General features: G+C 31.4%; 4 protein-coding genes across 4 annotated transcripts; 3 read left to right on the top strand and 1 right to left on the bottom strand.

Annotated features, from left to right (window-relative positions):
- Window positions 1–3,910: 3,910 nt before the first annotated feature.
- On the top strand, window positions 3,911–4,647 carry LOC105953955 (non-specific lipid-transfer protein 2). Its single transcript, XM_012977631.2, has 2 exons — window positions 3,911–4,349; window positions 4,469–4,647. Exons 1-2 carry the CDS (start codon window positions 4,003–4,005, stop codon window positions 4,476–4,478), a joined length of 357 nt encoding a protein of 118 aa, XP_012833085.2. The 5' UTR covers window positions 3,911–4,002; the 3' UTR covers window positions 4,479–4,647.
- A 2,803-nt stretch (window positions 4,648–7,450) lies between these two features.
- On the bottom strand, window positions 7,451–9,406 carry LOC105954010 (non-specific lipid-transfer protein 2). Its single transcript, XM_088820977.1, has 3 exons — window positions 9,193–9,406; window positions 7,748–7,880; window positions 7,451–7,631 (listed from the first exon to the last, which is right to left on the bottom strand). Exons 1-3 carry the CDS (start codon window positions 9,404–9,406, stop codon window positions 7,622–7,624), a joined length of 357 nt encoding a protein of 118 aa, XP_088677103.1. The 3' UTR covers window positions 7,451–7,621.
- A 2,824-nt stretch (window positions 9,407–12,230) lies between these two features.
- Window positions 12,231–16,167, top strand: LOC105953905 (uncharacterized). The gene is made up of 5 exons (XM_088820315.1): window positions 12,231–12,365; window positions 13,467–13,617; window positions 13,692–13,866; window positions 13,989–14,041; window positions 16,030–16,167. The coding sequence occupies exons 1-5, from the start codon at window positions 12,265–12,267 to the stop codon at window positions 16,165–16,167; spliced, it is 618 nt and encodes a 205-aa protein (XP_088676441.1). The 5' UTR covers window positions 12,231–12,264.
- Window positions 16,168–19,593: 3,426 nt separating this feature from the next.
- LOC105953954 (putative 2-oxoglutarate-dependent dioxygenase AOP1) lies at window positions 19,594–22,349 on the top strand. The gene is made up of 3 exons (XM_012977630.2): window positions 19,594–20,048; window positions 20,892–21,213; window positions 21,977–22,349. Exons 1-3 carry the CDS (start codon window positions 19,684–19,686, stop codon window positions 22,223–22,225), a joined length of 936 nt encoding a protein of 311 aa, XP_012833084.2. The 5' UTR covers window positions 19,594–19,683; the 3' UTR covers window positions 22,226–22,349.
- The last annotated feature ends 4,873 nt before the right edge of the window (window positions 22,350–27,222 follow it).

Genomic DNA, 27,222 nt, shown 5'->3' on the forward strand with positions numbered 1-27,222 from the left:
TATATATATATATATATATATATATATCAATTAAATTATTGTACTCGAGTTGTTGCAGCACATCATTATCTATTTCAGGTTTTCGGGTTTACGGGTTTACGGGTTTTCGGATTTTCGGGTTTCGATAAGACATAGTCTCGACCTTAGAAACATTGAGAATTATTTATAGGTTGAATTGAGGGATATTTTAGATCATGAAATTTTGAGTCAAAGTAATTAAAACATGTATTTACGAAAGATAATAGTATATTTTTTTTGTAGAAAATAATCATCTTTGTTAAATAATAGTAAAATTAGAAAATACTAGAAATTATCGGCTCCTTCGTATTTTTAGGTCCTAATCGAAGCACTTATTTTATTTGATTCATCGAAGACCGAAGAGACGGTATGTTACCGTATTAGTCCATGAAGTTTATTGCTCTTTTCCTTTTATTTACGACGGTTTACGATATTAATAAAAATAACTAAAAATAGTTGACGATACTTAGAATAAATAATTAAGTGTAGAAAAATTGATGTTTTTAATTTAATTTTTTTATAAAGTTATAATTAGTATTGTTATATATATAATGTATCTCCTTTTCCGCAGAAAATATTCAATCGAGTCGTCCGAGTGATGTTCTTGTAGCTGAAACCCCGTGTAATCACGGAACCAACGATTCTGATTACGGGCAAGACCCAATGGTTGTCTTCTGCCATGGCCTCGAATGTGCTACATCGGATGATTGTTCACAATATGAATTTTGCTCACAATGTGGTGACGATAAGAGATGTCTACCCTAATTCATTACAAAATTAAAAATCGCTTTCGCATTTGTTTTGTAATGATTAGCCAATCGTCACGAAGGGAATAAAATCGTGATTAATTTGCTTTTTTTACCATGAATTTTCTTTTCCTTTTGATATAAACTATATTTTGTGTATATAATATATACAAATTGTTTATGTATTTTAAAAATAGTAATAAAAACAATGAAGCTCTTTTAATTACAAATAAAAAAGTTGACGACGATACATTCACAATTAAACGTTTGACCTGAGATCGAATAGGTAATAACAAGTTATATATATGTATTAATCCCAATATATCGTAAGTTATCGGTTTATTTGTTACACTAAAAGTGCGGTCACACAGTGTGCCAGAATTTTGTCACTCGTGAGCCAGTAGTAATACATTGAAAAAAAAAAGGCTTAATTTTACTTTGCACCCTCAAAATAAATTAACATCATATTTTTCAAATGTAATAAATCGTTCACATTGACATAACCCCCTTTATATAATTTCCTGAGACGAGACCAATTTTAATTCACCAATTAGTGAGAACCGGCCTCCAAACTCCAAAAAATTCTCTCAAAAATATTAATCCGAAAATTAACTCAAATTTTTTTATCCACCCATAAAACTCGTGCCAACTTACAAAAAAAAATCTCTTAAAAATCAAATGCCATTTCAAATTTTTGTCTTTCATTTTTCAATTTGATTTTTTTAAATGGTTTTTAAAATTTCAATATAATTCTTTTTTTCGTTTATTTTAATTTCGATGTTTTTGTAAATGATTGACTGTGTTAATTTTGATCTAAAAAAAATAAGTATTTGATGATATTAGCAATAAATACCCAAAAAAAGAACTCCCCTCGAGCCTCTATAAATTTTTAGTACATCATCTAAACTTCTAGCCCCCAATCGTATTTTAGTGGTTTCAGCAATGGCTGTGTACAATTTACAACTGGTGAAATACACCATGTGTATGTGTATTTAGTAGATAATTATTTATACAGTCTACGGTTTAAAATCACATGGTATATTTTACCTGATATAGAATATCAAAATCCGGTCCGCAATTGTACAGGGATTGGGAATGCAATGAACTCTTAACTAAATACACAACAAACCAATACTAGGAATTAAAAATGCATTAACTCTAGGTGTTTATCGTAAATTAATGTTTATACCCTAACTACATTAATTAATGCTCGAACTTTGCATGAAAGATGAAATTTTTATTAAACATGTAATAAATGTGAACGTTACAGAATTGAGAATACTATATCAATAGAGAGGCAACCAAATTAAACCACATTATAAAAGGCACTTATTAAACACTTGCTTTTCATATATATACCTATATTTCTATATATATAGGAAGCTAAGCAACAATGGAGCTCAAACCTATTCTTCTAATTGTTCTCTTCATCTTCTCTTCAACTCGTTAGCTCTCTCTCTCTCTCTCTCTCTCTCTCTCTCTCTCTCTCTCTCTCTCTCTCTCTATATATATATATATATATATATATATATATATATATATATATATATATATATATATATATATATATATATGCAAATTACAACCACCCCTGAGTTATGGTCAAATTACGAAAAACCCACTCCTGTTTGGGTAATTACAGCAACCTCCTCAATTATGTATTATCTTACGAAAAACCTCTCTAGAGATAAATTTAGGGATGTTAAATCGGTGAAAACAGAACCGTTTTTTTTTTGTACGCCAATATTTCATACCGTTTACCGAACTGAATATACGATTTGGTTCGGTAATTAATCGAATTACATAAATTTTATGTAAAAATATTTAGAAGGAGGGGGTGGCTGTAATTATCCAAACAAGAGGGTTTTTTTCGTAACTTTGCCATACCTCAGAGGGTGGCCGTAATTTGCCATATATATATTTATACATAAGATTTTTATACTAAAATTTATATGTTTATATATTAATGTAGCTCTTTGTTTTGCAGCAAAAAATGAATCGAGTCGTCTGAGTGAAAGTGTTGGAGCTGAATCCCCATATAATAATGTAGAAACCAACGATTACTATGGGGAAGACCCCGTATTTGGCTGGTGCCGTAGCGTTAAATGCGATACAATAGCTGAATGTGGGCCGTATGAATGCACGCGCTGCGGTGACAATAAGAGATGTCTACCTTAATTCATCGGGAAAAAAACATCACTTTCACACTTTGTTGTAGTAATGAAGGGAATGAAAAACGGTATTTTTGTATATATTACCGGTGCTTCACCCGTGTGATGCATGGAAATATTTTCATGACAATAAATATTTGATTAGAACAAAGTCGTCGAAATAAAAATAGGGGACGATTAAAACCACCAACATAAAAAATAGAAAATTAATAGATAATGACAGTAATACCATTAATAAAATCAATACCATACAAATTTTGTGTGTGGTATTGATTTTCATTAAGGGTAATAATGACATTACCAATTTATTTTTTATTTTTTACTTTTTTATGTTGGTGGTATTGAAGTGAGAAAAAAACGATATTTATTTTAGCCGCTTCCATAAAAATATCAAAAATTGATATGCAATTTATACAAAGTAACGTAGTTGAGAAATATACAAAACAAATGATTTTGTTTGTTGTAAGCAAGGAATTAAGCAAAAATAAGTGATAAACATCGAATAAGGAAAGTTACATGCACAAAATATCGTATCAAAAATCAAAATTTCCGGTAATTTTCAAAAGAATTGAAAATCAGAACTTCCCGATTCAAATATTTATCCACATCAAAATTGACAAAATTCAAAAATTTCATTCCGATTTTCACTCCTAATTATTACTGGTGCCTAAGGGTGTAGAATCTAGAAAAAATGAAGAACCCCACTATTAATTGGGCCAGCACCGAAGTTTGAAATAAATAAATAATATATATATATATATATATATATATATATATATATATATATATATATATATATATATATATATATATATATATATATATATATATATATAGCAGGTGTCACAATATACCTTTTTTTTTAGTCAAACCTAAATTATAATTGCATAATTAATTAATTAATATCCGAGCCCAACAACCAACGACTACCCAATTAATAAATATACTAAATCTTCCCTATATAAACATCGTACCTCGTAAGTTTTTTCTCCACACAAACACAAAACACACACACACTCAACACACAAAAAATACCAATTCATAATCACTTACATTTTTATTGCAAAATGGCTACAATGATGAAGGCCACAACGTGCATGCTCCTCGTCGCCGCCGTGTTGGTGACGATGATGGCGGTTGTGCCACGTGGCGAGGCGGCGATAGGATGCGGCACGGTGGTTTCGTACATGAAGCCGTGTCTGCCATACGTGACTGGAAGCGGCCCGTTGGGCGGCTGTTGCGGCGGCATTAAGGGGCTCAACTCTGCCGCCAAGACGACACCCGACCGACAAAGTGTTTGCAGCTGCCTGAAATCTCTCGCCGGCGGTGTCAACCTCGGCAAGGCCGCCGCGCTTCCCGGACAGTGTGGTGTTAATATTCCTTACAAGATCAGCCCTTCCACTGATTGCTCTAAGTATGTATATATATAGTAATTAATATCATAATTTTATAATTAATTAGTACTAATTATATTGTGTGAATTATTGATTAATTAGTACTAATTGTGTGACTATTATGTTGTGTGTTTTTCAGGGTGAAATGAGTTGACTCGAAGGAAAGTCAAGTGATGCAGCATGCTATATATAATATATGTTTAACTAAATAAAAAGTTTTATTAGTTCACTTTTGAGTTAGTGAACTTGATGCATGTATACATGTTATATATCTACATTATTTATTTGATGAATATATAGTAGCTATTGTCCTTGTGATATTATTATTGTTGGTGACAAGTAACATATTACATATATAATTGATTAAGAATTACACTTCCATGGAAGCAGAAATTAATTGAAAATACGAAAAATTACAACTATCGCGGCTTGCCAAAACAATGTCCTTAAGATGGAATTTACGTAATGTCTAGGTGCAACAGTCTCTCCCAATAATCTCTCAAGATACAAGAGTCGGATATTTCGATATTTGCACAAATTCTAAGCCTAAACGTAGGAGTGAAATATCAATATAAAATTATTAAAAAGAACTTCTCAAACGTGTGTTTAAATCATATGCGACAAACTGACCATATTTTGTCATATTTATAGATACTTACGAGTCTTTTCCTAGAACATTGTGTTGTTTGAACCATAGTTGATTTAATGGAGATATTTGTTGTTTAGGAAGAAACAAATTCATTCCAAACACACATATTCAAAATGTCCTAACAATTTATATTTACATAAAAATTCCAACAAATAGAACTATATTCATTCATGCAAGAAATACAGATTAAATAAAAGATGTAACTATAATACTTGAAAAATAAAATTGTAATGATATTTTTATTTTTTTATAGAATAAAATTATATCAATTGCATGCAAAAGTATAATTGTCACTATCAAAGTATATATGAATGATTGGTTTAATCAACACGTGTTCTACAAAAGCACCACAGAAAAGTAAGAATTTTCAAAAGATTATTTGAAGACAGTGACAATAATAACAGTGACAGAGTGAGTATAGAGCAACGGTGTATATATATATACACCGTGACCCTATACTTATTATGTTTTACTTTGCCTCTATAAATTAACATAAATATTCTATCCGACGACTTCATATTGTATGAACATATGCCGATTAGAATGTATCTCCCACATTTTGAGTTCCATTTACTTCAACAGAAAGATTACAAATTGACAATATTTGTTTTACGCAAATGGATGGTGAAGACCACGTAGTCGAAACTTATCAATATAGTTTTGGATCGATCAAAATTGTACTTACTCTTCCAATATCTATTGTAATAACGACTGGTGGACTCCATCCTACTATTTATCCATACTTTTACATTAGATACTATCAATTTTTTTTAAGCCGCGACGATAACTGACAATACTAGTTTCATTAATTTCATTAAATGCATGCAAGACCAAAAAAAAAAAAAGAATTAATGTATAAATACTATAATACTCTTATTTATCTTGCACATGAATTATAAGTCTGGCCCACCCAATCATGGAATAATTTCACAAAATGAAAATTTAAAAGCAAGTAAAATTAGTTATGTGATTAATACTTCCAAAGCCACTCTACAGTTTACACACAGGTGTGCATATTTTTCTTTTGTATTGTAACAATTGATTAGTTGATTAATAGTGATTATAGTTGGCAGTTGAGAAGTACAAATCAGAGGTACAATCATATTATTTTAGAGTTTGACAAATAATATAAGTAGAATTTAAGTCCAACTTTACTGCTAAAATCGAGAAATTCATTCCAAAACTTAATTCCAAGATACATGCCGACCACAAATTTGTCACAAAGTTATTAGGTTGCCCCTATCAAATCGGTCACGTTAAGAAGTATGTGGCCGAGCCAGAATTTCATCATCGATCATAGAGTCAGATATAAATTAAAATTTTAAAAAAAATCGTAATATAAATTTATGATATATATGTAGCAATTGTTACAAGTGACGATTTAACTTTCTTCTTTTGATTAAAAAAAAAAACAACTAAATTCTTAAGCATATACTTTTAAAAAAAGCACACGGCGTTGTTTCAAGTTAGGTAATGTAACTCTGATTAATTGAATCCGTACTCAAGATTTCATTTATTTCTTTCTCGATGTACAATTTTTCGATATACAATGTCAATAAAACAAATATTGTCAATACTTTATCGTAATCTCTATGTTGAAGTAAATCGAACTCAAAATGTTATGGGGATACGTTCTACGGTTCTAATCGGCATTTGTTCATACAACATGAAGTCATCGGATAAAATATTTCCGTTGCTTTACGCCTTTACCTATTTCATTAAATTTGAAGGACTTCCATTCATAACTTTTAATTTGTTGTGTATAACTAAATTGCTACTAAGAAAATATAGGGGCAGAGTAAAACATAATAAATTATATATACATATATATATATATATATATATATATATATATATGTTTGTGTGTGTGTGTGTGAGGCAAAAAAGAATTCCATAGCCGCTGGTCCTATTCTGGCTCCGTCGATGTCACTGCCATTAAATATTTTTTTGAAAAATCTTACTTACTTGTGGTGCTTTTATAGAACACGTGTTGATTAAGACAATCATTCGTATATACTTTGATAATGACAATGATTCTTTTGGCGTTGAAAAAGAAAAAAAACATCCATACAATTTTATTTCTTGAGTATTATCAGTTACCTCTCGATTAAAACTTAATTTTTTATTATTTTTGTAGATTTGAAATCCACTCCGATCAATATGAACGGCATGTTTTTCTGAAAAAAATAATACTTGTTTGAGAAGTTCTTCGGAGTAATTTCATGTCGAGATTTCGCTCCTACGTTTCGAGTTGGCCGTAAACTTTGAATTTGTGTGCAAATATCGAAATATCCGACAGTTGCACCTAGACAAAATGTAAACATTGTCTTAAGAACATTGTTTTGGCAAGCCTCTAATATTTGTCATTTTTTGTATTTCGGATTAATTTGTACTTCCAATTGTAAGTGTAATTCTTAATCAATTATATAGGCAGATTGTTATTTGTCACCAACAATAATATCAAAAGGACAATTAATAAGGAAAAATAGCTACTATATATTCATCATATAAATAATGTAGATATATAACATGTATACATGCATCAAGTTCACTAACTCAAAAGTGAACTAATAAAACTTTTTTATTAGTTAAACATATAGTATATATAGCATGCTGCATCACTTGACTTTCCTTCGAGTCAACTCATTTCACCCTGAAAAACACAACATAAAAGTCACACAATTAGCACTATAATCAATATTAATTCACACAATAATTAGCACTAATTAATTATAAAATTATGATATTAATTTCTATACATATACATACTTAGAGCAATCAGTGGAAGGGCTGATCTTGTAGGGAATATTAACACCACACTGTCCGGGAAGCGCGGCGGCCTTGCCGAGGTTGACACCGCCGGCAAGAGATTTCAGGCAGGCACAGACACTTTGTCGGTCGGGTGTTGTTGAGTGTAGATATTACACTCAATACGTTAACTTTACGTGGATTTTTTGTTTAGATTTAATTATATTTGTGCTTTAATTGATTGATTTTGTGTTTTATAGGTGAAAAACGAGAATTAGGTGTCCATGAAGGAAAAAAGATCAAAAAGAAAGGAAAAAGTTGCAAATAAGGAAACAAATCAAATTGGAAGAAGGAATCTCGCCACAGCTTTGACAGTGTCCACGATTTCGAGGATATCTCTCTCATACGAACTCCGAATTAGGTGATTTTGGCGGCATTGGAAAGCTAATTTCAAGGGCTACAATTCTTATTTACACAATATTCCAAAATTCGGACTCCAACATGGCGAAAATCGAAGAACAAGTCCTGATGGGGGAAAGTGGCGGAAATTGATTCCTATTAGGTTTCTACTACTTCCTTATCAAGAAAAGCCTATAAAAGCAACATGTCTCTACACCATAAGCACGAAAATTTTACACCACAAAACGCGAAGAACGAAGATCAACGAAGACTCAAGCATAGTTTTTCTTATTTATTTTATTTATTTTATTTTGTTTATCATAAGAATTACGAGTAGCTAAGTTTTTAATCTAGGATTTTATTTGAACCCTAGGTGGGGATGGTGAACCCGTTTTCTTGAGATTATGCAATTATGATTTTATGATTATTTCTTCTACTTGTTATGATTGTTAGTGCATGAACTTGATCAATTTATGTGCTTTATCTGTGATTATTGGGATTGACTCGACAGAGCTATTTTGATAATTAGACGGTAGGTAGAAGAGCCTTCGAGTAGTTTTCACCGGATGAGTGTGTCAATTGCATGTGGTGTCGTAGACATACAGATATCACCTTAGGTAGCCATTTACGAGACTTGTTAGTTAATGCTTTATTTATAATTGGTTTGCATAGACATATAGTGAATCGTTTATGAATAATAGACTCATAATACACGCGACAGCGGGTTATGAGTAAATAAGTGTCTCGGGTTAATAATCATGAATCATGTATTTCATAATTGAGGGGTTTTGGGTGAGCAATTCTTGCATAGGGGGAAGATAAAATCCTAGGTCCGTTTTAATTGATATTTTCCCGTGTTATTTGCTTTCTTAATTAGTTTAGTTGTTTAATTAATTTAATTTGACAAACTTGCGTAGGCTGGATAAAAATCATAATTGTTAGAATTTGGTACTTAGGATTAGGTAATTTGCGTATTCCCTGTGGGATCGACATCCGACTCTCACGAGTCCACTTTATTACTTGTTTGCGATACGTGCACTTGCGTGTTGGTATTTAGCACCCAACAGGTGTCGTCTTGGCGGCAGAGTTGAGCCCCTTAATGCTGCCGCAGCAGCCGCCCAACGGGCCGCTTCCGGTCACATACGGCAGACACGGTTTTATGTACGAAACCACCGTGCCGCATCCTATCGCCGCCTCGCCACGTGGCACAACCGCCATCATCGTCACCAACACGGTGGCGATGAAGAGCATGCACGTTGTGGTCTTCATCATTGTAGCCATTTTGCAATATAAATGTAAGTGGTTATGAATTGGTATTTTTCGTGTGTGTTGAGTGTGTGTGTGTGTGTGTTTTGTGTTTGTGTGGAGAAAAAACCTAAGAGGTACGATGTTTATATATAGAGAAGATTTAGTAAATTTATTATTGGGTAGTCGTTGGTAGTTGGGTTCGGATATTAATTAATTAATTATGCAATTATAATTTAGGTTTGACAAAAAAAAATATTGGTATATTGTGACACCTGCTATATATATATATATATATATATATATATATATATATATATATATATATATATATATATATATATATATATATATATATATATATATATTTATTTCAAACTTCGGTGCTGGCCCAATTAATAGTGGGGTTCTTCATTTTCTCTAGATTCTACACCATCAGACATCCGTAATGATGTTAACACTTAAAAAAGAAAAATACAGTTTTCCTTCCTTAAATTTGAATCGATTTTACATTTGGTCATTTATGTTAGAAAAAATATATATAGTGTCTCATATTTCAAAAATTCAATACTGTTAGTCATTTTCGTCAATCGTATGTTATAACTAACGGAATCAATTATGTGTCCTTCACTACTGTAACTGACGGATTAAAGACAAATTGGCGGAAATGACAAAAAATGTCAAATTCTTGAAACACGAGTGATCAAATGTGAAATCGTCATTTTAAACTTGAGGGATGAAAGACAGTGAATTTCCCAACACTCAATATTAAGGGTCTCTCATAAGTCATGTTTATTAATGGGGATAATTTGGTGTACCCCTTATTTCAATCTTACATGGGTAAGAGTACAACCTGTTAGATTAATATAGTTATATGCGGCGATTTGAACAAAAAAATCGTTAAAATGAAATAAAATTATATGTACATGGACATAAACACTCTCGAACAATAAATTATTTATTTATGGAAGTCTTTAATTACGTAAATTGTGAGAATAAAATCTCATATATCACATCGTAAGATTTGGAAGGGAGTTATGAGATGTGGTGGGAAAAAAAAGTCATCCTTGAAAAGAGTTATTGAGACGTGATTGAGAAAAAAAAAAACTCATTCGTCCTTATGCGTTATGAGACTTGAGTTTATTCTTGTTCGATAGCAAAATCAATATTCACGAAGAGGAGTTCTTAAAATCAATTTCCATCGGGGCTATTTTGTAATTCGGACATTTTGGAGATTGTGGGCGCTACTTGTACTCACATGACGTTCTTCATAGTCTTTGTATACTTGGATCACGTGCGGAGAGACATAAAATATCGAGTGGGCATTATGTAGTTTGGTGGAGGTCATGGGAAAGTGTCATCAGTCTGATTGCATTGTAACAAATCGAGATTTTGCTTTGATGAAAACAATAGCCAATGTGTATACATTCAGTCATCACTTGTTGTATCGATGACATGCAAGAATATATTGGCTAATTGAACGAAAATGTTCACAAACAACAATAACAAGTGAAAGTCGTTTCAGCCGGCTTGGCTGGCTCTTAGTAAACGAGATACTATTGATGAATTCAATGAGGAATGGGGGGCAATAAAGCAATCATTTGTTGGTCACCTTACCAAACGTGTTGCGCAACCACTCCAACTTCACAGCCTTTGCACTGCCTAATTTGGGTCATTATCCACGAGAATCATACTTAACATTCGGTGCAACAAATGCCCATCCGACTTAAATTTCTTCGTCAAATGAGCACAAGAGATTGTACGTCTGAAAACTAGCAGATCTACCAACATGCTCACATCATCTAGTGTGATGATCATTTCTCCAACATACAAATAAAATGTGTTGGTGGTGAGCTGCCACCTCTCTATGAACGCTTCAAGTAGGTGACTGTTCACACAAGCTTGTACGAGGCGCGTATAACTGCCATAATAAACGGCACCTGAACCCATCTCTCCAATTTTATTGTGTGATTCCGGATTCTGAATTCTTTGCAGTGGTCTGAACCTCGTTTCAAATTTTGATAAGAAATGTGCTGGTTGAAATTCAGAATCAACTCCGGTACTTGTGGACCTTCAACTACAAGTGGGTCCGGTTAAGCGGTTGATGGGACCAGTGGAGCGGTTAGAAACGGACTGGAGTCGGTATGGCAGCCAATGAAGAAGAAGGACCTTCCTCGGGCAACTACCCCGTGCTTTAAATGATACATTTCACTAAATCTTATGTTTTTGGTTGAGGTGGTCATTCAACATGGTACCAGAGTCAGACCAAATGAAAGGTCCTGAGTTCGAATTCCACCGCCACCCATTTCAAATATTTCAAGTGCAAGGCTTCAAATGTAATCCGCCTGCACTTGAGGGAGCGTATTGAAAATATTAATATTAAATGATACATTTCACTAACAACTTACCCTTTTGTTTGAGGTAGTCATTCAACAATATTGTTGAACAACAAATCACAAAATACGTTAATCAATGCTTAAACGACCATATCCGAAGCACCCATCAACAAATAACAAAAATTCAATGCTCAAAACAACCAAATTCTACAGGAAACAAAATGAGCTTACTTGAGCGACGGTAATGGCATCCGACGATGGCGATAATGGCGGCGCTGGAACGAGCGGAGCAAAACGGTTTTTAATTTGGTCTCAAAATGAAAAAAAATAAAATTCGTATAAGTTGTATTTGTTGAGTAAGAGATATTTTGATTCTGTAATATTGATATTAAACTAGGAAAATATCACATTTCCTTTTACTCTTTCAATTTTGATTAAAACTTTTCTAAAAAAAAAAAAAAAAGAAAAGTTTGATTAAAACTTTTTATTTTTTGAGGGTTTTTCATATTTTATTATCTTTAACAACGACTAGGGGCAAAAAAAAATGAAAAACAAATAATGAGGAACACCAGCGGTGGAGAAGACGATCGAGACAAAGACACTTCGTCGTCTTCGACTCTCGATTCAAGATTCAGCCAAACTCTGAGAAATGTTCAAGGGTATGATTGTAATTTAAACTATGAATGTTTTGTTTTCTCTCTCTTAGATCCACCACTTCACTCTTAGAACATCATCTATTTTTCTTGCAACACCCAATAAGTTTCTCTAGTTTACTTTTAGATTTCCTTCTACTTTTGTCCGATTTTGCGTTCCCATTTGGTAATTTGGCTTCAATTTTCAAATGGGTTCTTCAATCTAAGATTATGCACATGTTCTTTATGACGATGATTTTTTTTTTTTTTTGTAATTTTAGGTCACCCCTGAGGTATTGTCAAATTACGAAAAACCCCCCTCATGTTTGATTAATTACAACCGCACCTCAACTAGGAGTTTTCTTACATGTTAACGCTTATGGTGTCAAACTCAATATAATCTTCTAGACTTATGGTGTCAAATTCAACATAATCTTCTAGATTGCGAGGAATGTTCTCTAGTTTGTACTCGTTTTTGTGCAAAAATATATAATTTCTGATTCTGATGCACCATAATCTGATATTTACAAGCCGATAAACATATCTTATGATCATCTTATTTTTCAATATACAGTAAAACCTCGATAAATTAATACTCAATAAATTAATAACCTCGCTTAAATAATAGTTTCTTCTGTTTCCGACTCGATAAAAACCTACTAAATTGTTAGTTCGATAATTTAATATTTCGCTAAATTAATAGAATTTTGTTAATCCCGACTGTATTAATTTATAGAGATTTAATTGTATGGAGCTCGAATGGGGTAAAATGAGTACAAATTGGAGAATATTCCACGTAATCTAGAAGATTCCACTAAATTTGACACCACAATGGTTTGATGGGGTGATTGTAATTACCCAAACATAAGGGGTTTTTTTTGTAATTTGATCATACATCAGGGGTGGCCGTAGTTTACCCCCCCTTTTTTTAATAATTTGGTGAATTATGAGATCCTAGGATTATAAACCTTTAGGATGGTTTGTAGTGCTGCAAGTAAAATTGGTGCTTCAATGTTGGTGTTTTTGATGTCTTTATTACTTTATAAATTGATTTCTCAAAAAAAAAAAAAAAATAATAATAATAATAAACAAATAAAAGTAGCTGATTTTTTTTTGTAAGACGAACAGGTTGCTCAAAGGTCGTAGTTTCCCCGGTAAAGTATTGATAACCCGTCGTTCAGCACCGTTGGATCAATCGTTTTTGTCTTCTCCAAGCACCGATAGGACTTACTCAGACAGGTATGCTGAAATCGAGGCACGAGTGGATAAATCGATTCAGGTATTATTGTAAATTTACGTCTTCATTCCGTCCGACAGGTATACGAGACATTCATTCTTATTGTGTGTGTGTAGGATGAAGTACTCCAAGACAGAAGAGACGATGGCAAATCTGTAAATCTTACCAAGTCTTCGAGTATCGAGAGTATATCAGAAGAGACGCGTAGAACAACAATAGGTGCAAGAGCTACTGATTCCGCAAGGCTGATGAAGTTCAGTAAGGAGTTATCGGGGACTAGTGTCGTTTTAGGTGTTCTACATTTTACTCTCTCGAATTGTTTTTTTTTTTTTTTTTTTTTTTTTTTTTTTTTTTTTAATTATTTATTATAATTTTATAATGTTTGAATTTGATGTGTGACGGGCGTTTTGCAGAAAAACTACATGAATTAGCATGGAGTGGTGTTCCCCTACACTTGCGCCCTACCGTATTTTCTCTAGTGTATCTCTCTCTTTTGTTCTACAACTTTTCTATGTTCTCTGTTGTTTCTCCCGTGTTTTCTCTCTCTCTCTCTCCCTCAAATCTCGATCTCGATATTTCCGCTTTGCATCCCTCGTAATTCATCTATCTCAAATCTTCTTTTAGAAGCAAAGGAATCTCCTACTTGGGCCCAAAGAAGGACACCTTTGAAAATAAATTTTTCTTTTATGACTCTTGCCATGACTCTAGATAAATTAGGATACCAATTGTTACTCATTAATTGTTAACTTGGAAGACACTTCAATAACAAAACAATATGTTAGCAAAAATGATCAAATTAAAATCAGGGAAACAAATGATAACTTTAGCAAAAGTACGCAATAAGAATTGAGTTAAAATACTCAAGTATTAGATTATAATATCCCAGTTAAATCGATAAAAGCTGATCAAATGGGTTAAAAAACAATAAAACAATGAAACAAAGTTGGCTAAATCTCAGTGATGCATGGTCTCTCATCTTTATATTTAGTCCAATTTTTGTCCTTCATGTCTCAATTGTCTCACGATACGTCCAATTGCATATTTCACGTTTAATTGTCTCATCTTGGTTTTAGAGGGTCCAATTGTATTAATAAATTCAAAAATATAAATCTTTTTTAAGTAAGTTTATGATCCGGACTGTTCTGCCTTAGACCATCTCCAATGGAGATGGCTATGGGTAGGGGTGGGGTGGTAAAACCACCTCCAATGGAGGTGGGTCAAAGGGGTGTGGGTCTGGGGTGGGTAGGGGTGGGGAGAGGGGGAGGGAGAAAACCCTTGAGCTGCCCCCTTCCAACTCACGTGCTGGAAGGGGGCGTGTATCACACGCCTCTTTTTTTTTTTTTCTTTTTCTTTTTTTTTTCTTTTTTTTTTTCTTTTTTATTTGTTATATAAGTTAATTTTTTTTCTTTTTTTCTTTTTTTACTTGTTAATTTTATATTTTTTTTTATTTTCCTTTTCTTTTGTATTTATTTTTTATATTATATCATTATTTTATTTTATTTCAATTATTTAGTTACATAATTTAATATCACATAATTTCAATAAAATCAAACACTTAATTTGTAAATAAAGACTTTTAATATTTTTGTTTTCATTTCTTTTTCTTTTATTTTATTATTTTCTTTTGAATTATATCTTTATTCATAATTTTATTATTATTATTTTATTTTTTTCTTTATTTAGTTTTATTTTATTTAATTTTTAATATATTTTTTTTATAATTGTAAAAATTAGAAAAAACAACTAATACGATTATTGTACTTTTTATTATAAATTTGAAATAACAACATAATTGTATTATTATAATTAAATTATTATTATTATTATTTATTATCATTATTTTTATTATTAATTATTATTAGTAATAATAATTATTAATTATTAGTTATTAATACTAATATTAATAATAATAATAATAATAATATTATTATTATTATTATTATTATTATTATTATTATTATTATTATTATTATTATTATTATTATTATTATTATTATTATTATTATTATTATTATTATTATTATTATTATTATATTATTATTATTATTATTATTATTATTATTATTATTATTATTATTATTATTATTATTATTATTATTATTATTGTGGTTGTTATTATTATTATAGTGAGAGTGAGAATTGGAAAAAAAAGTAATAAAAGACCGAACGATTGGAAACGACGTAGGTAGAGGGAGGGAGAAGGGGAGGGGTAAGGAAGGGGGAGGGGAGGGGCAAACCCCCCATCTCCATTGGAGATGCTCTTAGGAAATAAAGGAATGGTGAGCCCAATTCCTAAAAAGGAGGACCTGAAAGCCCAAGACTAGGGAGGGGGGGCCAATGGTATATAATGGGTCAATGGAAAGCGAGGTATATGAAGCTGTGTACGAGAGATCGGGTCATTGTGGCGAGTAACTTTGTATCTCGGTAAAATAGTGTACTTTCCTCGGCCTTCAGAGACAAAAGGTACGGGGACAGTTCTGGAGAGAAAGGGACATGTGGCAGACTTATACTGGGAAACGAGCAAAGAGAAGAACCAGTGGTGATCTGTCCCGTGGCAGAATAGGTAGTAGTAGGGCGACAGTTTGGGCCTAGAAAATGTAATCCATGACCCAAAATGAGGCCCATATTTACTTGTAGTATACATATGGGGTCATTTTTCGGTTACGGGGCTGCCACCTGCCACCTGCCACCTGCCACCTTTTGAATATAATACACAATACAAATTTTACTTCCTTGTCTTTCAAGAAATAGAACCATTGTTCATCAAATAGTGCTTCATCATATAATATACATTGGTCTATCATATATTCGTTTAGAGAAATCCATTTAATAGTCCGTTAAGGTCCGCAAGATGACCTTTATATTTCATATACCCGTATAAAGCCCAATATAATCTTATGGCCATTATGATCCCATCAGTTTATTCCTAAATAATTTCACGGTTAATATATAGTTTATTACTAAATAATTTCACGACCAATATTATTTAAGGACATACTTTATTATTTTGCCCGGGGTTTGATTACATCGTTATCGACCTTGATGAAATGACAAGAATCACTCCCTTCGTTTCAAATAAATATCATTTTTAATTTGTAGCGAGTATTAAAAAAATTAATAAATATGTGTTGATTTTAGGAAAAAAAAAAAACATAAAATGGGACTAAAATACCTTGTCCTTTAATTTTTTTTCTACTAATTCTCTTTTAAATCATTAATATTGAAAAATAGTAAAATTGAAAAATCGGTAATAAATGCATTATTGAAATTCTGAAGTGAAAGATAATTGGCACACGAAAAGTTCCGAAAACAATAGTTAATTTGTAATGGGAGAGTAGGGACCAAAAAGTTTTATAATAGAAGGGGGACCAAATATTGGTAATAATTTTTATTTGTATATCTCTCCCATGTTGTTTTTAGCCAGATAATGTACGCTGGGTGTTGTCCTTTTTATTTGAAATGAATATAGTATATATGTTCAATAGACAGCGATTCCTCACCTAAAATTTATTATTATTAAAATTTATTAATTTATTTAGCACGTTGCCCTCACGGTCTTTTAATATTTTTTTTTGTAATAAAATAATAAATTGAGACAAAATTGAGGTAGGAACTTTTTTTTTTTTTTTCTTTTTATCAATCAAAGAGGAGAATAGTTATTGGTTCTCTAATTCTTCTGCTCATGTCTCGGACTTATAACCAAACAGATCATAACTTAGGTGCAAAGTGTTTTCAAACATGCTATCTTGTCTTGACAATTGTGGTAGGAGCTTGTAATAGTCCCAAAGCATAATATAAAAGACTAAAAAAATATATATATATGTATAAAAAAAGTAAAAATAGAAACTCAACGAAAAATTTAAATCTGAACATCTCAAGCAATCAACTGTGTTAATATCAAACTAATTTTTTTTTATTGACATTGCGTATGAGGTTTTATGTTTATTAATCTCTCCTTTTCTTGTCCTTTTTTTATTTTTTTGCCTTTTTATTAGTGTTAATGGTACATTTACAACCATCACAATATTAAAGGTTAACTACGGTCACCCTCTGAGATAAAAAAATCTCTTATGTTTGGGTAATTGCAACTATCCCTTTTAACTATAAATTTTCTTACACTACCGTCCTTCTGCTGTTAAATTCAACAGAACCTTCTACATTCCGTGAAATATTTTCTAGTTGGTACTCGTTTTGTGCAAAAATACAGTTTCTGATCGATGCATCAAAATCTAATATTTACAAGCTAAAAAACACATCTTATGATCATCCTGTTTCAAAATGTAGAGCTCAAATGGTGTAAAATGGGTACAAACTGAAGAATATTCCACATAATCTAGACGATTTCGCTAAATTTCACACTGTAATGGTAGACGTGTAAGAAGATTCATAATCGAGGGAGGTGGTTGTAACTACCCACACATGAAGGACTTTTTCGTAATTGAACTTTACCTCAGGACGGCGTAATTTACTCCAATATTAATGGTTCGATTCGGTTTTCAAAGTTAGTGAAAATCTTACTCGTGGCATAATAGCTATGGAATCGAAAAATTCATCTTAAAAATCTAGCTCAAGAAAAGAAGGCGCTCATTTTGTATATAAATATTGCAAAAGAGTTCTACTAATATGTTGAACATATTTTCCAAAAAAAAAAAAAAAAAAAAATATGTTGAACATATATAGAAACTTGCTCCGGTACAAATGGGTCGTAGCGTGACATGCAAATGGGTTTGGATCGGGTAGAACTTATAGAAGTTATCAAATGGGTTGTAGGCTCTTTAATTTCTTTGCACACATACATCTACTAATTATCGTGATTGTTTGTAATAAATAAAACTCATGGCTCGTTTGATTAAACTTATTTTAAGCAGTTGATAAGCTTTTACGTCTGATAAACTGTTTTAAGAGCTGATAAGATGTTACGTTTTATTTTTAGAAGGATAAAATGCACTTTGCCCCCTATAAATTTTCAGTTTTTGCACTTTCCGCCCTACAAATTAATAGAGACTTCCCCCTTCAAAATTTTGTTGCAGTTGCAGTTTGTCCAAATTACAGTTTCCAACGTTTTTTTATCGGGATCCCATTTATTCGTCCACTTCAAGGGCATTTGGGTCATTTCATTATTCCCATCTCAATTCTAATATCCTCATCTTTTCTAATAGACGAAAAACACAACCCATTTACTAATTTCAAGAAAAAGAAATTAGATTTCTTTTTTTTTCTCCCAAAACGAATCGTGCCTATTGAGGTTTCAAAATTGCGAGAATCTTCAATTTTTTTTTCTCATTTAACAGTTATTAAGGTGATTCGTCCTTCAAATAACACAAATGCCCTTCAATTGGATAGGTTCATGGCAATTCCGATGAAAAAAACTCCAAAAATTGTCATTTCAGGCAAGGTGCACCTGCAACAAAATTTTGAAGGCGAAAAATCTCTTCTCTAAATTTGTAGGGGGGAAAGTGCAAATTTTGAAATTTTCTAGGGGGCGAAGTGCATTTTGTCCCTTTTAGAGTTAATTTTTCAAGTGTTTAAATAATGAGCTTATAAGTTTTTTTCACTCAAAAACATTAAATATGATCTTAAACAAAAAGATGGAGTGAATATATTTAAAAAAACTCTCTCTAGCAACTTTTTTTTTTTTAATTGTAAGATCTTTTTAAAAATAAATTACCAAACACGATAGAAGATTTTATAAACTCTTAAATATCTTATAAGTTATAAGTTATTTTTAACAGTTTATAAGTTTAGCCAAACAGCCCCTAGCTATAACACCGGCCCATGTGTATATTATCATTTGTTAACCAATTTTGTCGTGCTTTTATAATCCTCCTCATCGCCTACAATATAATTCTACTGTGCAAAAGATACGCATCTACCATATAATAGTAAAATAATACGTATAGAGCTGGAATTAATAATAATTCCCCTACCCCATATCCCTTACCTCTTTGGATTGTATAGCAATTGAACAATTCATATATTCTATAAATAACTCAACAAAATTTGATGAAAATTCTATTCAAACAAAAGAGCATTTCTTCTACTGCACACTTACTTACCAAAGAGAGAGAGAGAGAGAGAGAGAGAGAGAATATTCGGAAAAAACGAAAGATGGTTTCTGAAAGCATGCAGCTCCCAATCATAGATTTTTCCGACCTCAAACGAGAAACACCAAACTGGGAAACCGTGAAAACCCAAGTGAGAGAAGCCCTCGAAGAGTACGGTTGCTTTGAGGCCAAATACGACCAAATTCCTCTTCATCTTCGAAAATCAATATTCGATGTTTTGCAACAACTATTTGATCTCCCTCTGCAAAACAAACTACGTAATAGGTCCAACAAACCCTACCATGGTTACGTTGGACAATATGCAATGGTTCCATTGTACGAAAGCTTGGGAATCGACGATGTGCTCACCCCAGGAAATATCGAAACATTCACCAATCTCATGTGGTCCGAAGGAAATCCCGCTTTTAGGTATTTACGTACTTCAATTCGTCCCACTATTTGTCTTTCCTTCTAATTAATCAGTTCAATAATAAGTCTAACGATATACTAGAATCTCAATAAACTAATACTCGATAAACTAATAACATCGCTTAAATACATATATTAAGTGACAATATTTTTATGTTGTCACTTAATCTTGATCTTTTTAACTGTCACTAGCTAATAGAAGTAACGATCCCTTTTTATTATCACTTTATAGCATTAGTGATAACCTATTAGTTACACCGACAGTGATATTTTTTTTTTTTTTGCCTAATTATGTATAAATTAGTGTTCTCACTCAATAGTTTATTTTTTGTAGTGTTACCCTCGGTCTCGACTCGGCGAAAAAAATTATAAATTATTAATTCGAAGATATAATATTTCACTATCTAATAAAATTTTGCTCTGTATTAATTTATAGAAGTTTAATTGTACTTTGCTCAAGAACATTTTTTTTTTGAAACATAATATTATTTGAGAGAAAATTATTGTGGGCGAAAGCAAGGCTAAAATGATAATATTCTAGGTTCTATGGAGGGGGGGGGGGGGGGGGGGGGGGGGGGGGGGGGTGCAGAGTCTGATTGATTAGGTATATTTTATAGGTTTCTAATTTGGCCCATAAAAATAATTTGTTGTCCTGTTTTTGAAATAGTTTTGGAGCTTTGTAACATGTTTAATCCATAAACTTGACTTATCTTAGGATTTCAATAATTTTTTTTTTCTTTTTTTTTTTTTTTTTTTTTGTGAATTTTCAATCTAAACAATCTCAATTAGTGGATAAGATTATACTATTCACTTTCATTTTTTTCTTTTTTTTTTTTTTGCCAGCCAAACTGTACAATCATTCTCGGATCAATTGTCCGAATTGGACAAGATTATGAGGACAATGGTGGTGGAGAGCCTCGGACTGGAAAAGTACGTCGACGAACACATAGATTCCACGAAATACCTTGTTCGAGTTCAAAAATACGATGGACCTCAAACCGACGAAACTAAGCTTGGACTGTCTTCCCACACGGACAAGAACACGATGACAATATTGTATCAAAATACGGTTAGTGGATTAGAAGTTCTCACAAAAGATGGACAATGGATCACTGCTCAGCCCTCACCCGATTCTTTCATTGTCATGATCGGTGAATCTTTCCATGTAAGTTTTCGACAATAACTTTTTTGAATGTTTTATGATTGTACTAACTGCTAATTCGATCAACGCAGAAAGATCTTATACATACTACATTCGTTTCTTTTTAAGTGTCACTTTAGCTTTAGATTCTTTTTCTCATATTAAGGGCCCGTTTGGCTAAGCTTATTTTAAACAGTTGATAAGCTCTTATGTCTGATAAGATATTTTAAGAGCTGATAAGTTGTTACATCTTATTTTTAGAATTAATTTTTAAAGTGTTGGATAATGATCTTATAAGCTATTTTTACTCATTATAAGATCTTTAATAAAAAAAAGTGGGGTAGAGGTACTTATTAAAAAATATTTTATTTACTCTGCAACAACTTATCTTTAAAAAAAAAAAGTTAAGATTTAAAAAATAAAGTATCAAACACTTTGGAAGAACTTATAAGCTCTTAAATATCTTATAAGCTCCTTTTAACATTTTATAAGCTTAGCCAAACACCATCTAAGTGTCACTTTAGAGTTTCAAATCATAATTTTTTTTTTCCATCTTTACCCCCATCAATAATATAATGATAAACTAATGAAATGAGAAAGAGACGATGAATATCCACAAGGGTAATCTGGTCAAATAAGCAATTTTTCCCCTACAAATCAAAGACTATTTAATAATTTTCTTAATCAGTGTGCATTTACCTTAAACGACACTTAAAAATAGAAACGGAGGGAGCAACATATCGATATATGTAGTTTTGATGAATACTTAACCAAGTTAATTATGCAGGCATGGACGAATGGTCGACTTTACCCTCCATACCACAGGGTAATGATGACCGGAGAAGAAGCAAGGTACTCGATCGGATTATTTTCAGTCCCGAAATCGGGCTACATAATTAAAGCACCCGAAGAATTGGTGGACGAAGAGCACCCCTTACTCTTCAAGCCCTACGATCATGTTCAGTTTCTCGATTTTTACTACACTCAAGCCGGTCAGACTTCTACAAGCGCGCTAAAGGCTTATTGTGGAGTCTAATAAATAAATAAACTCTAAAATTCGAATAATTGAGCATCTCCAGTTGTATTATTGTGTGTATCTGTTTGTGTGTTTTTGTTTGTTTATGTGTGCATGATGAGATGCTGTTTTAATTTATATGTAAGAGCATCTCCCACCCATCACCAAATCCTATAATTATCACCTAATTTAGGTATTTTTAGTCTCTCAACCTAAATCTCTAAATCACCATTACACCTAAAATTATAGTGATTTAGTTTAGTCTCCCACCCTGGTCAAACTCTATATCACTATATCCCTAAATCCTATATTTTCAGCAAATTTTTTGGTGAAGAAATTTTCATCTCCCACCCGTCCACCATATTACCATTTTTTTCCACCAAATCCTATTTTTTCTATCAAATATAGAAGTGAAAATAGGATTTGGTGTAATTAACACCATTTTATAATTAGCATATACAATTATTATATTAACTAATTTCATGTGATTATCAACTTATAAATATATTTATAGTAAATATATTAGTGTTAATTAGTGAATTAATTTTCAAAATTTAAAATATATTTATTATTATTATTATTATTATTATTATTATTATTATTATTATTATTATTATTATTATTATTATTATTATTATTATTATTATTATTATTATTATTATTATTATTATTATTATTATTATTATTATTATTATTATTATTATTATTATTATTATTATTATTATTATTATTATTATTTTTATTATTATTATTATCTATTGTCCCACCTTCTAAGGTTTCAAGAGATTTAGATAATACAAAATATGTTAATTTTCTTAGTCGACATCGAAATCTGATAAATCGAGGAGAACAAAATGAACTAAGGAGAAGATTGGTAGCACATTTGTGGGATAAACGTGATCAAATAGATGATGTTGAAGATGATGACGATAATAACTGTGAATGATATTCATATGCTAATAAGGGGTAGTCTTTCCTTGTTAGGCCAAACAAGGTTTTAACGAGCCCCTGTTATCAATGAAATATTTTTTTTTGGCCAAAACAAATGTTGTAATGTTTTTATAATGAACTTATGTTGTAATGTTTTTATGATTAATTTAAGTTGTAAGGTTTTAGGAAATAATTAATGAAATTATTGTTTATTCGTGGTTTTATTGTATGTATAATAATCTAAGTCGATTTTCATTCATGTTTCAATATTTTTTTATATTTATCATAATTTTAAATTATATACATAATAAAATCATTGTTTAAGATCAAATTCATAATCAATATTTTGGTAATAAAATAGACTAAATTTACAATTAACATTAAAATTATAATTTTGTAATATATTTGGTGAAATGCCATGGGAGACCAAACCAAATCGTATTATCTATAAATGGTAAAATGGTGAAATATTAATATTTTATTATTTGGTGTAAAATTTGATGGAATTGGTGGGAGACCAAATACACTATTTTGTCACTAAAAATAGAGAAATTATAGAATGGTGTGCTACGGGTGGGAGATAACACCATTTTTTCACCACCAAAAATAGGATTTGGTGAAAAAATGGTGTTAAGGGTGGGAGATGGTCTAACCAGATTGATGAAGATCTTGTTTTACTAGAAATTTCTATGTATTAACGCGAGTGTATTCAAAACGGAATAATTTGTACGAACTAGTTCAAAGATTATTGTCGTATTAGATAACAATATTAAGTATATATATTACTGTTTAATATAATAATATTTTTTAGTATTATTGTGCGACACAATAATATTATTTTGTTGACCGGTGAACACAACCAAAACAAAAATATTAAAAAATTAATATTACTGTATTAGACAATAATATTATTATATTGTGTTAGACAATGATGTCACTTTGTTGACCGGTCAACGGTGACAAAAAAAATTGTGAAAAAGATCCAAAAAGAAGAATAAATAAAATAAGAAAAGAAAAGTCAAAGTCGAAGACCGGCGTTGACCGCGGTCAGCTGCGGGAATTGCTTTTAAAAACAAAAGAATTCCAAAAGGAAAAGAAAAACCAAGAACAAATCAAAATCTGATGCTATATATGACAAAGGTTCTACCAGTTGCCAAGTTTGCACATTGTTTGAAGTTAGTTCAAATTGAGGGTCATGTTCAGCATAACAGTCATGGAGGTTGTTGATTAGTGATCCAATTAAGGAAATTTAATGTATTAGGGTTATATAGCTTAGCGAGCATGGACGAAATATAGGGTTGGGTATGGGTCGGTTTTATCAGCCAATTGATCCACTTTCGATTCGCTTCATTCGGTCGATAATTTTTTCGGTCAATAATTTTGTTGTCGGGCCAGTAATTTTAACCGACCCATATATAAATAGGTCAGCTGATGGTTTTCAGTTTATTCAAAAGTCGGTTGATCATGTAATATCGTCCAACCGACTTTAAAAAAAATTATTATAAATATTTAATTGTGATTCTTATTTTTCTAATGTTGAAATAATATATAAAAGAAGTAAAAACACAAATTTATAAACCTATCCGTACTATTTATATTTTATTATGCTTATTTCATATTTTTCATTTTATATTTACTTAGTGTAGAAGCTTAATAAATAAATAAAAAAAACTCTTAATTTTAGACTTCAGATTTTTACAACATAAGTTTTCCCAAAATTTTGAATTTCTTTTGAAAAAACTTCTAAAAACATCTGATTATTATTAAAAAAAATAAAAAAACATTAAATAGATGACGGATAATACCAACCAACTACCCATTATTTACCCGACAAAGTCGGTTGTCAACTATTACCCCAACCCATAATGGTCGGGCCGATAATGGTTTTCAATTTTCAGCAAAATTGGGTGATCGGATAGGATAGGTAATTGGCCAATAATTGTCCGACCCAACCGACGCCCATCCCTAACGAAATTAGTTATTATAAATAGATGTCTTATGTGTCTTAGGACTAAAAAGGTTATGAGAGAATACTTGCAAAACCACATAAACACGAGTGTGAGAGAAATAGGGTTTGATGTTAGTTAATGTACTTAGCATCTAGAAAATATCTTGAGTGTTTTAAGAGGTGTCGTGATTTTTACATTAAGTAGGTATAATCTGTAACTTCTTTCTTTCTTTCGGTTTTTTTTCTTTTTTTTAATGAAAGAACCTTCAGTCCACCATATAGGTATACTGGGTAAACTTATATTCTCGTATAATAGTTTGCAAAACATATAGAGAGGTAAACTACAATAGGCTAACTATGTGTGACAAACTTTACCTAGCGACCGTTGACAAAGAGATTTTAATCTGGATCAATTGACAAAGGCTCACTTGCTCCAACCACTGAACCATCCCTTGCGGGACTGTAATCTGTAACTTGAATCTCTTTCAGACTGTGCTAGTGAATTGGAGTCGGCTACTATGAGTGAATGTAGATCGAGCCACTACAAATTCTTGTTTTAATCTTCAAATTATGTTTTAGATTAATCCCTAGAAGTTAGAATTGCTTGAATGCTTTATTATATCATAGAAGTATAACTTAAATTAAATGCGAATAGTGACAACATTAATTAGTCTGATCACACATTTGTTTTCACCTATTTCTGAACATTGAGACGCTATGTAGCATGGACATGGAAACGGTGATACGGGAAAATCGAAAATGAACATGGAAAAACGGCATATTCCAGAAACGGGGATGTGGGAGTTTGGGGGAAACTTGTAAATATTAAAATTGTAAGGGTATATTTATAAAGTATTTATTTATAGAAAAAAAATTATATATTCGAAATAAATATTACCATCAACTATCAATTTAAAATTGATCATTAAATCGTGTAAATAATTAGGGAAGAACAAATATATTTGAAAATTTGTTGTTCAAACATGTTTTTAACTTTTTAGAAATTGCAAAATGACACATAAGGTGTTCAACAGGTGTCCTCGAGTGTATGACGTGAGATGTGCCTGAAACGCAAAAACGTTAAAAAGTTGAAGTTTTCGTACTACATAACTGAGACGTTATTTGAATAACCGGGTTGTTTTCAAACACCAATAATTTGTATAATTTATCATTAGAATATTTGAAAGATTGCGATATCCCTCACCACAAAATTTGTTATGTAGTAAAATTCCAATGTTGGCATAATCATCAAACAAATTAAATTTGATATATAATAAACTATTTGCCAATTTGGATACAGGCGGTTGAAAAATATAAACTTGATTAATGACAGATTGGATATTTAATATTTTTTTTGTTTTTTGAACGAATAAGAGAATGCACTAATATAATATATATGAGTCTATGACAAGTCTCATTTGTATACTATATTCCCTAAAGGGAAAAATACAGTTTTTGTCCCTCAACTTTGCATCGATTTCATATTTAGTTCCCCATGTTTATACGAAAATACATTTGGTACCTCATGTTTCAAAAATTTATTACTTTTAGCCATTTCCGTCAATTTTCCGTTAGTACTAACGGAATCAAGCGTGTGTACATCACTGTCTTAACTGACGGACTAGTGGTAAATTGATGGAAATGACCAAAAGTATTAAATTATTGAAGCACGAGGGACCAAATGTGTTTTTTGTAAATATGTGGGACTAAATGTGAAATCAGTGCAAACTTGAGGGACGAAAACTGTAATTTTCCCCCATAGTAATGCATAATAGTTTCGTTTCCAAATCTTTTACAACATCGTACATCTCATAGTAAAATATTTGAGGGGAAGATATGATCAGCTAGTTTGGATATAGAGACTAACAAATTAACAAGAAGAGTTGGCCATGGATTTTGTTTTTTGAATTTTCAAGATTTCATTGAGAAAAATAGCAAACACTTTGGAATAGCCAAAAATATAGTGTGGGCTAGTTAATAAATATAGTGTGGGCTAAATAAAAAAATGTAGTATCATACAACTGGGCTAAAAATATTAATGAGTTAAAAGTAAAACTAATAGTTAAAGATACTGCCTAATTACAAACGAATGCCCAGTATATGAGATTTAATTATTTATGATATTGTCATTGATTTATTT

This window comes from Erythranthe guttata, chromosome 7 (genome assembly GCF_056151865.1).
Source record: "Erythranthe guttata isolate IM_541 chromosome 7, IM_541, whole genome shotgun sequence".
NCBI lineage: Eukaryota > Viridiplantae > Streptophyta > Magnoliopsida > Lamiales > Phrymaceae > Erythranthe > Erythranthe guttata.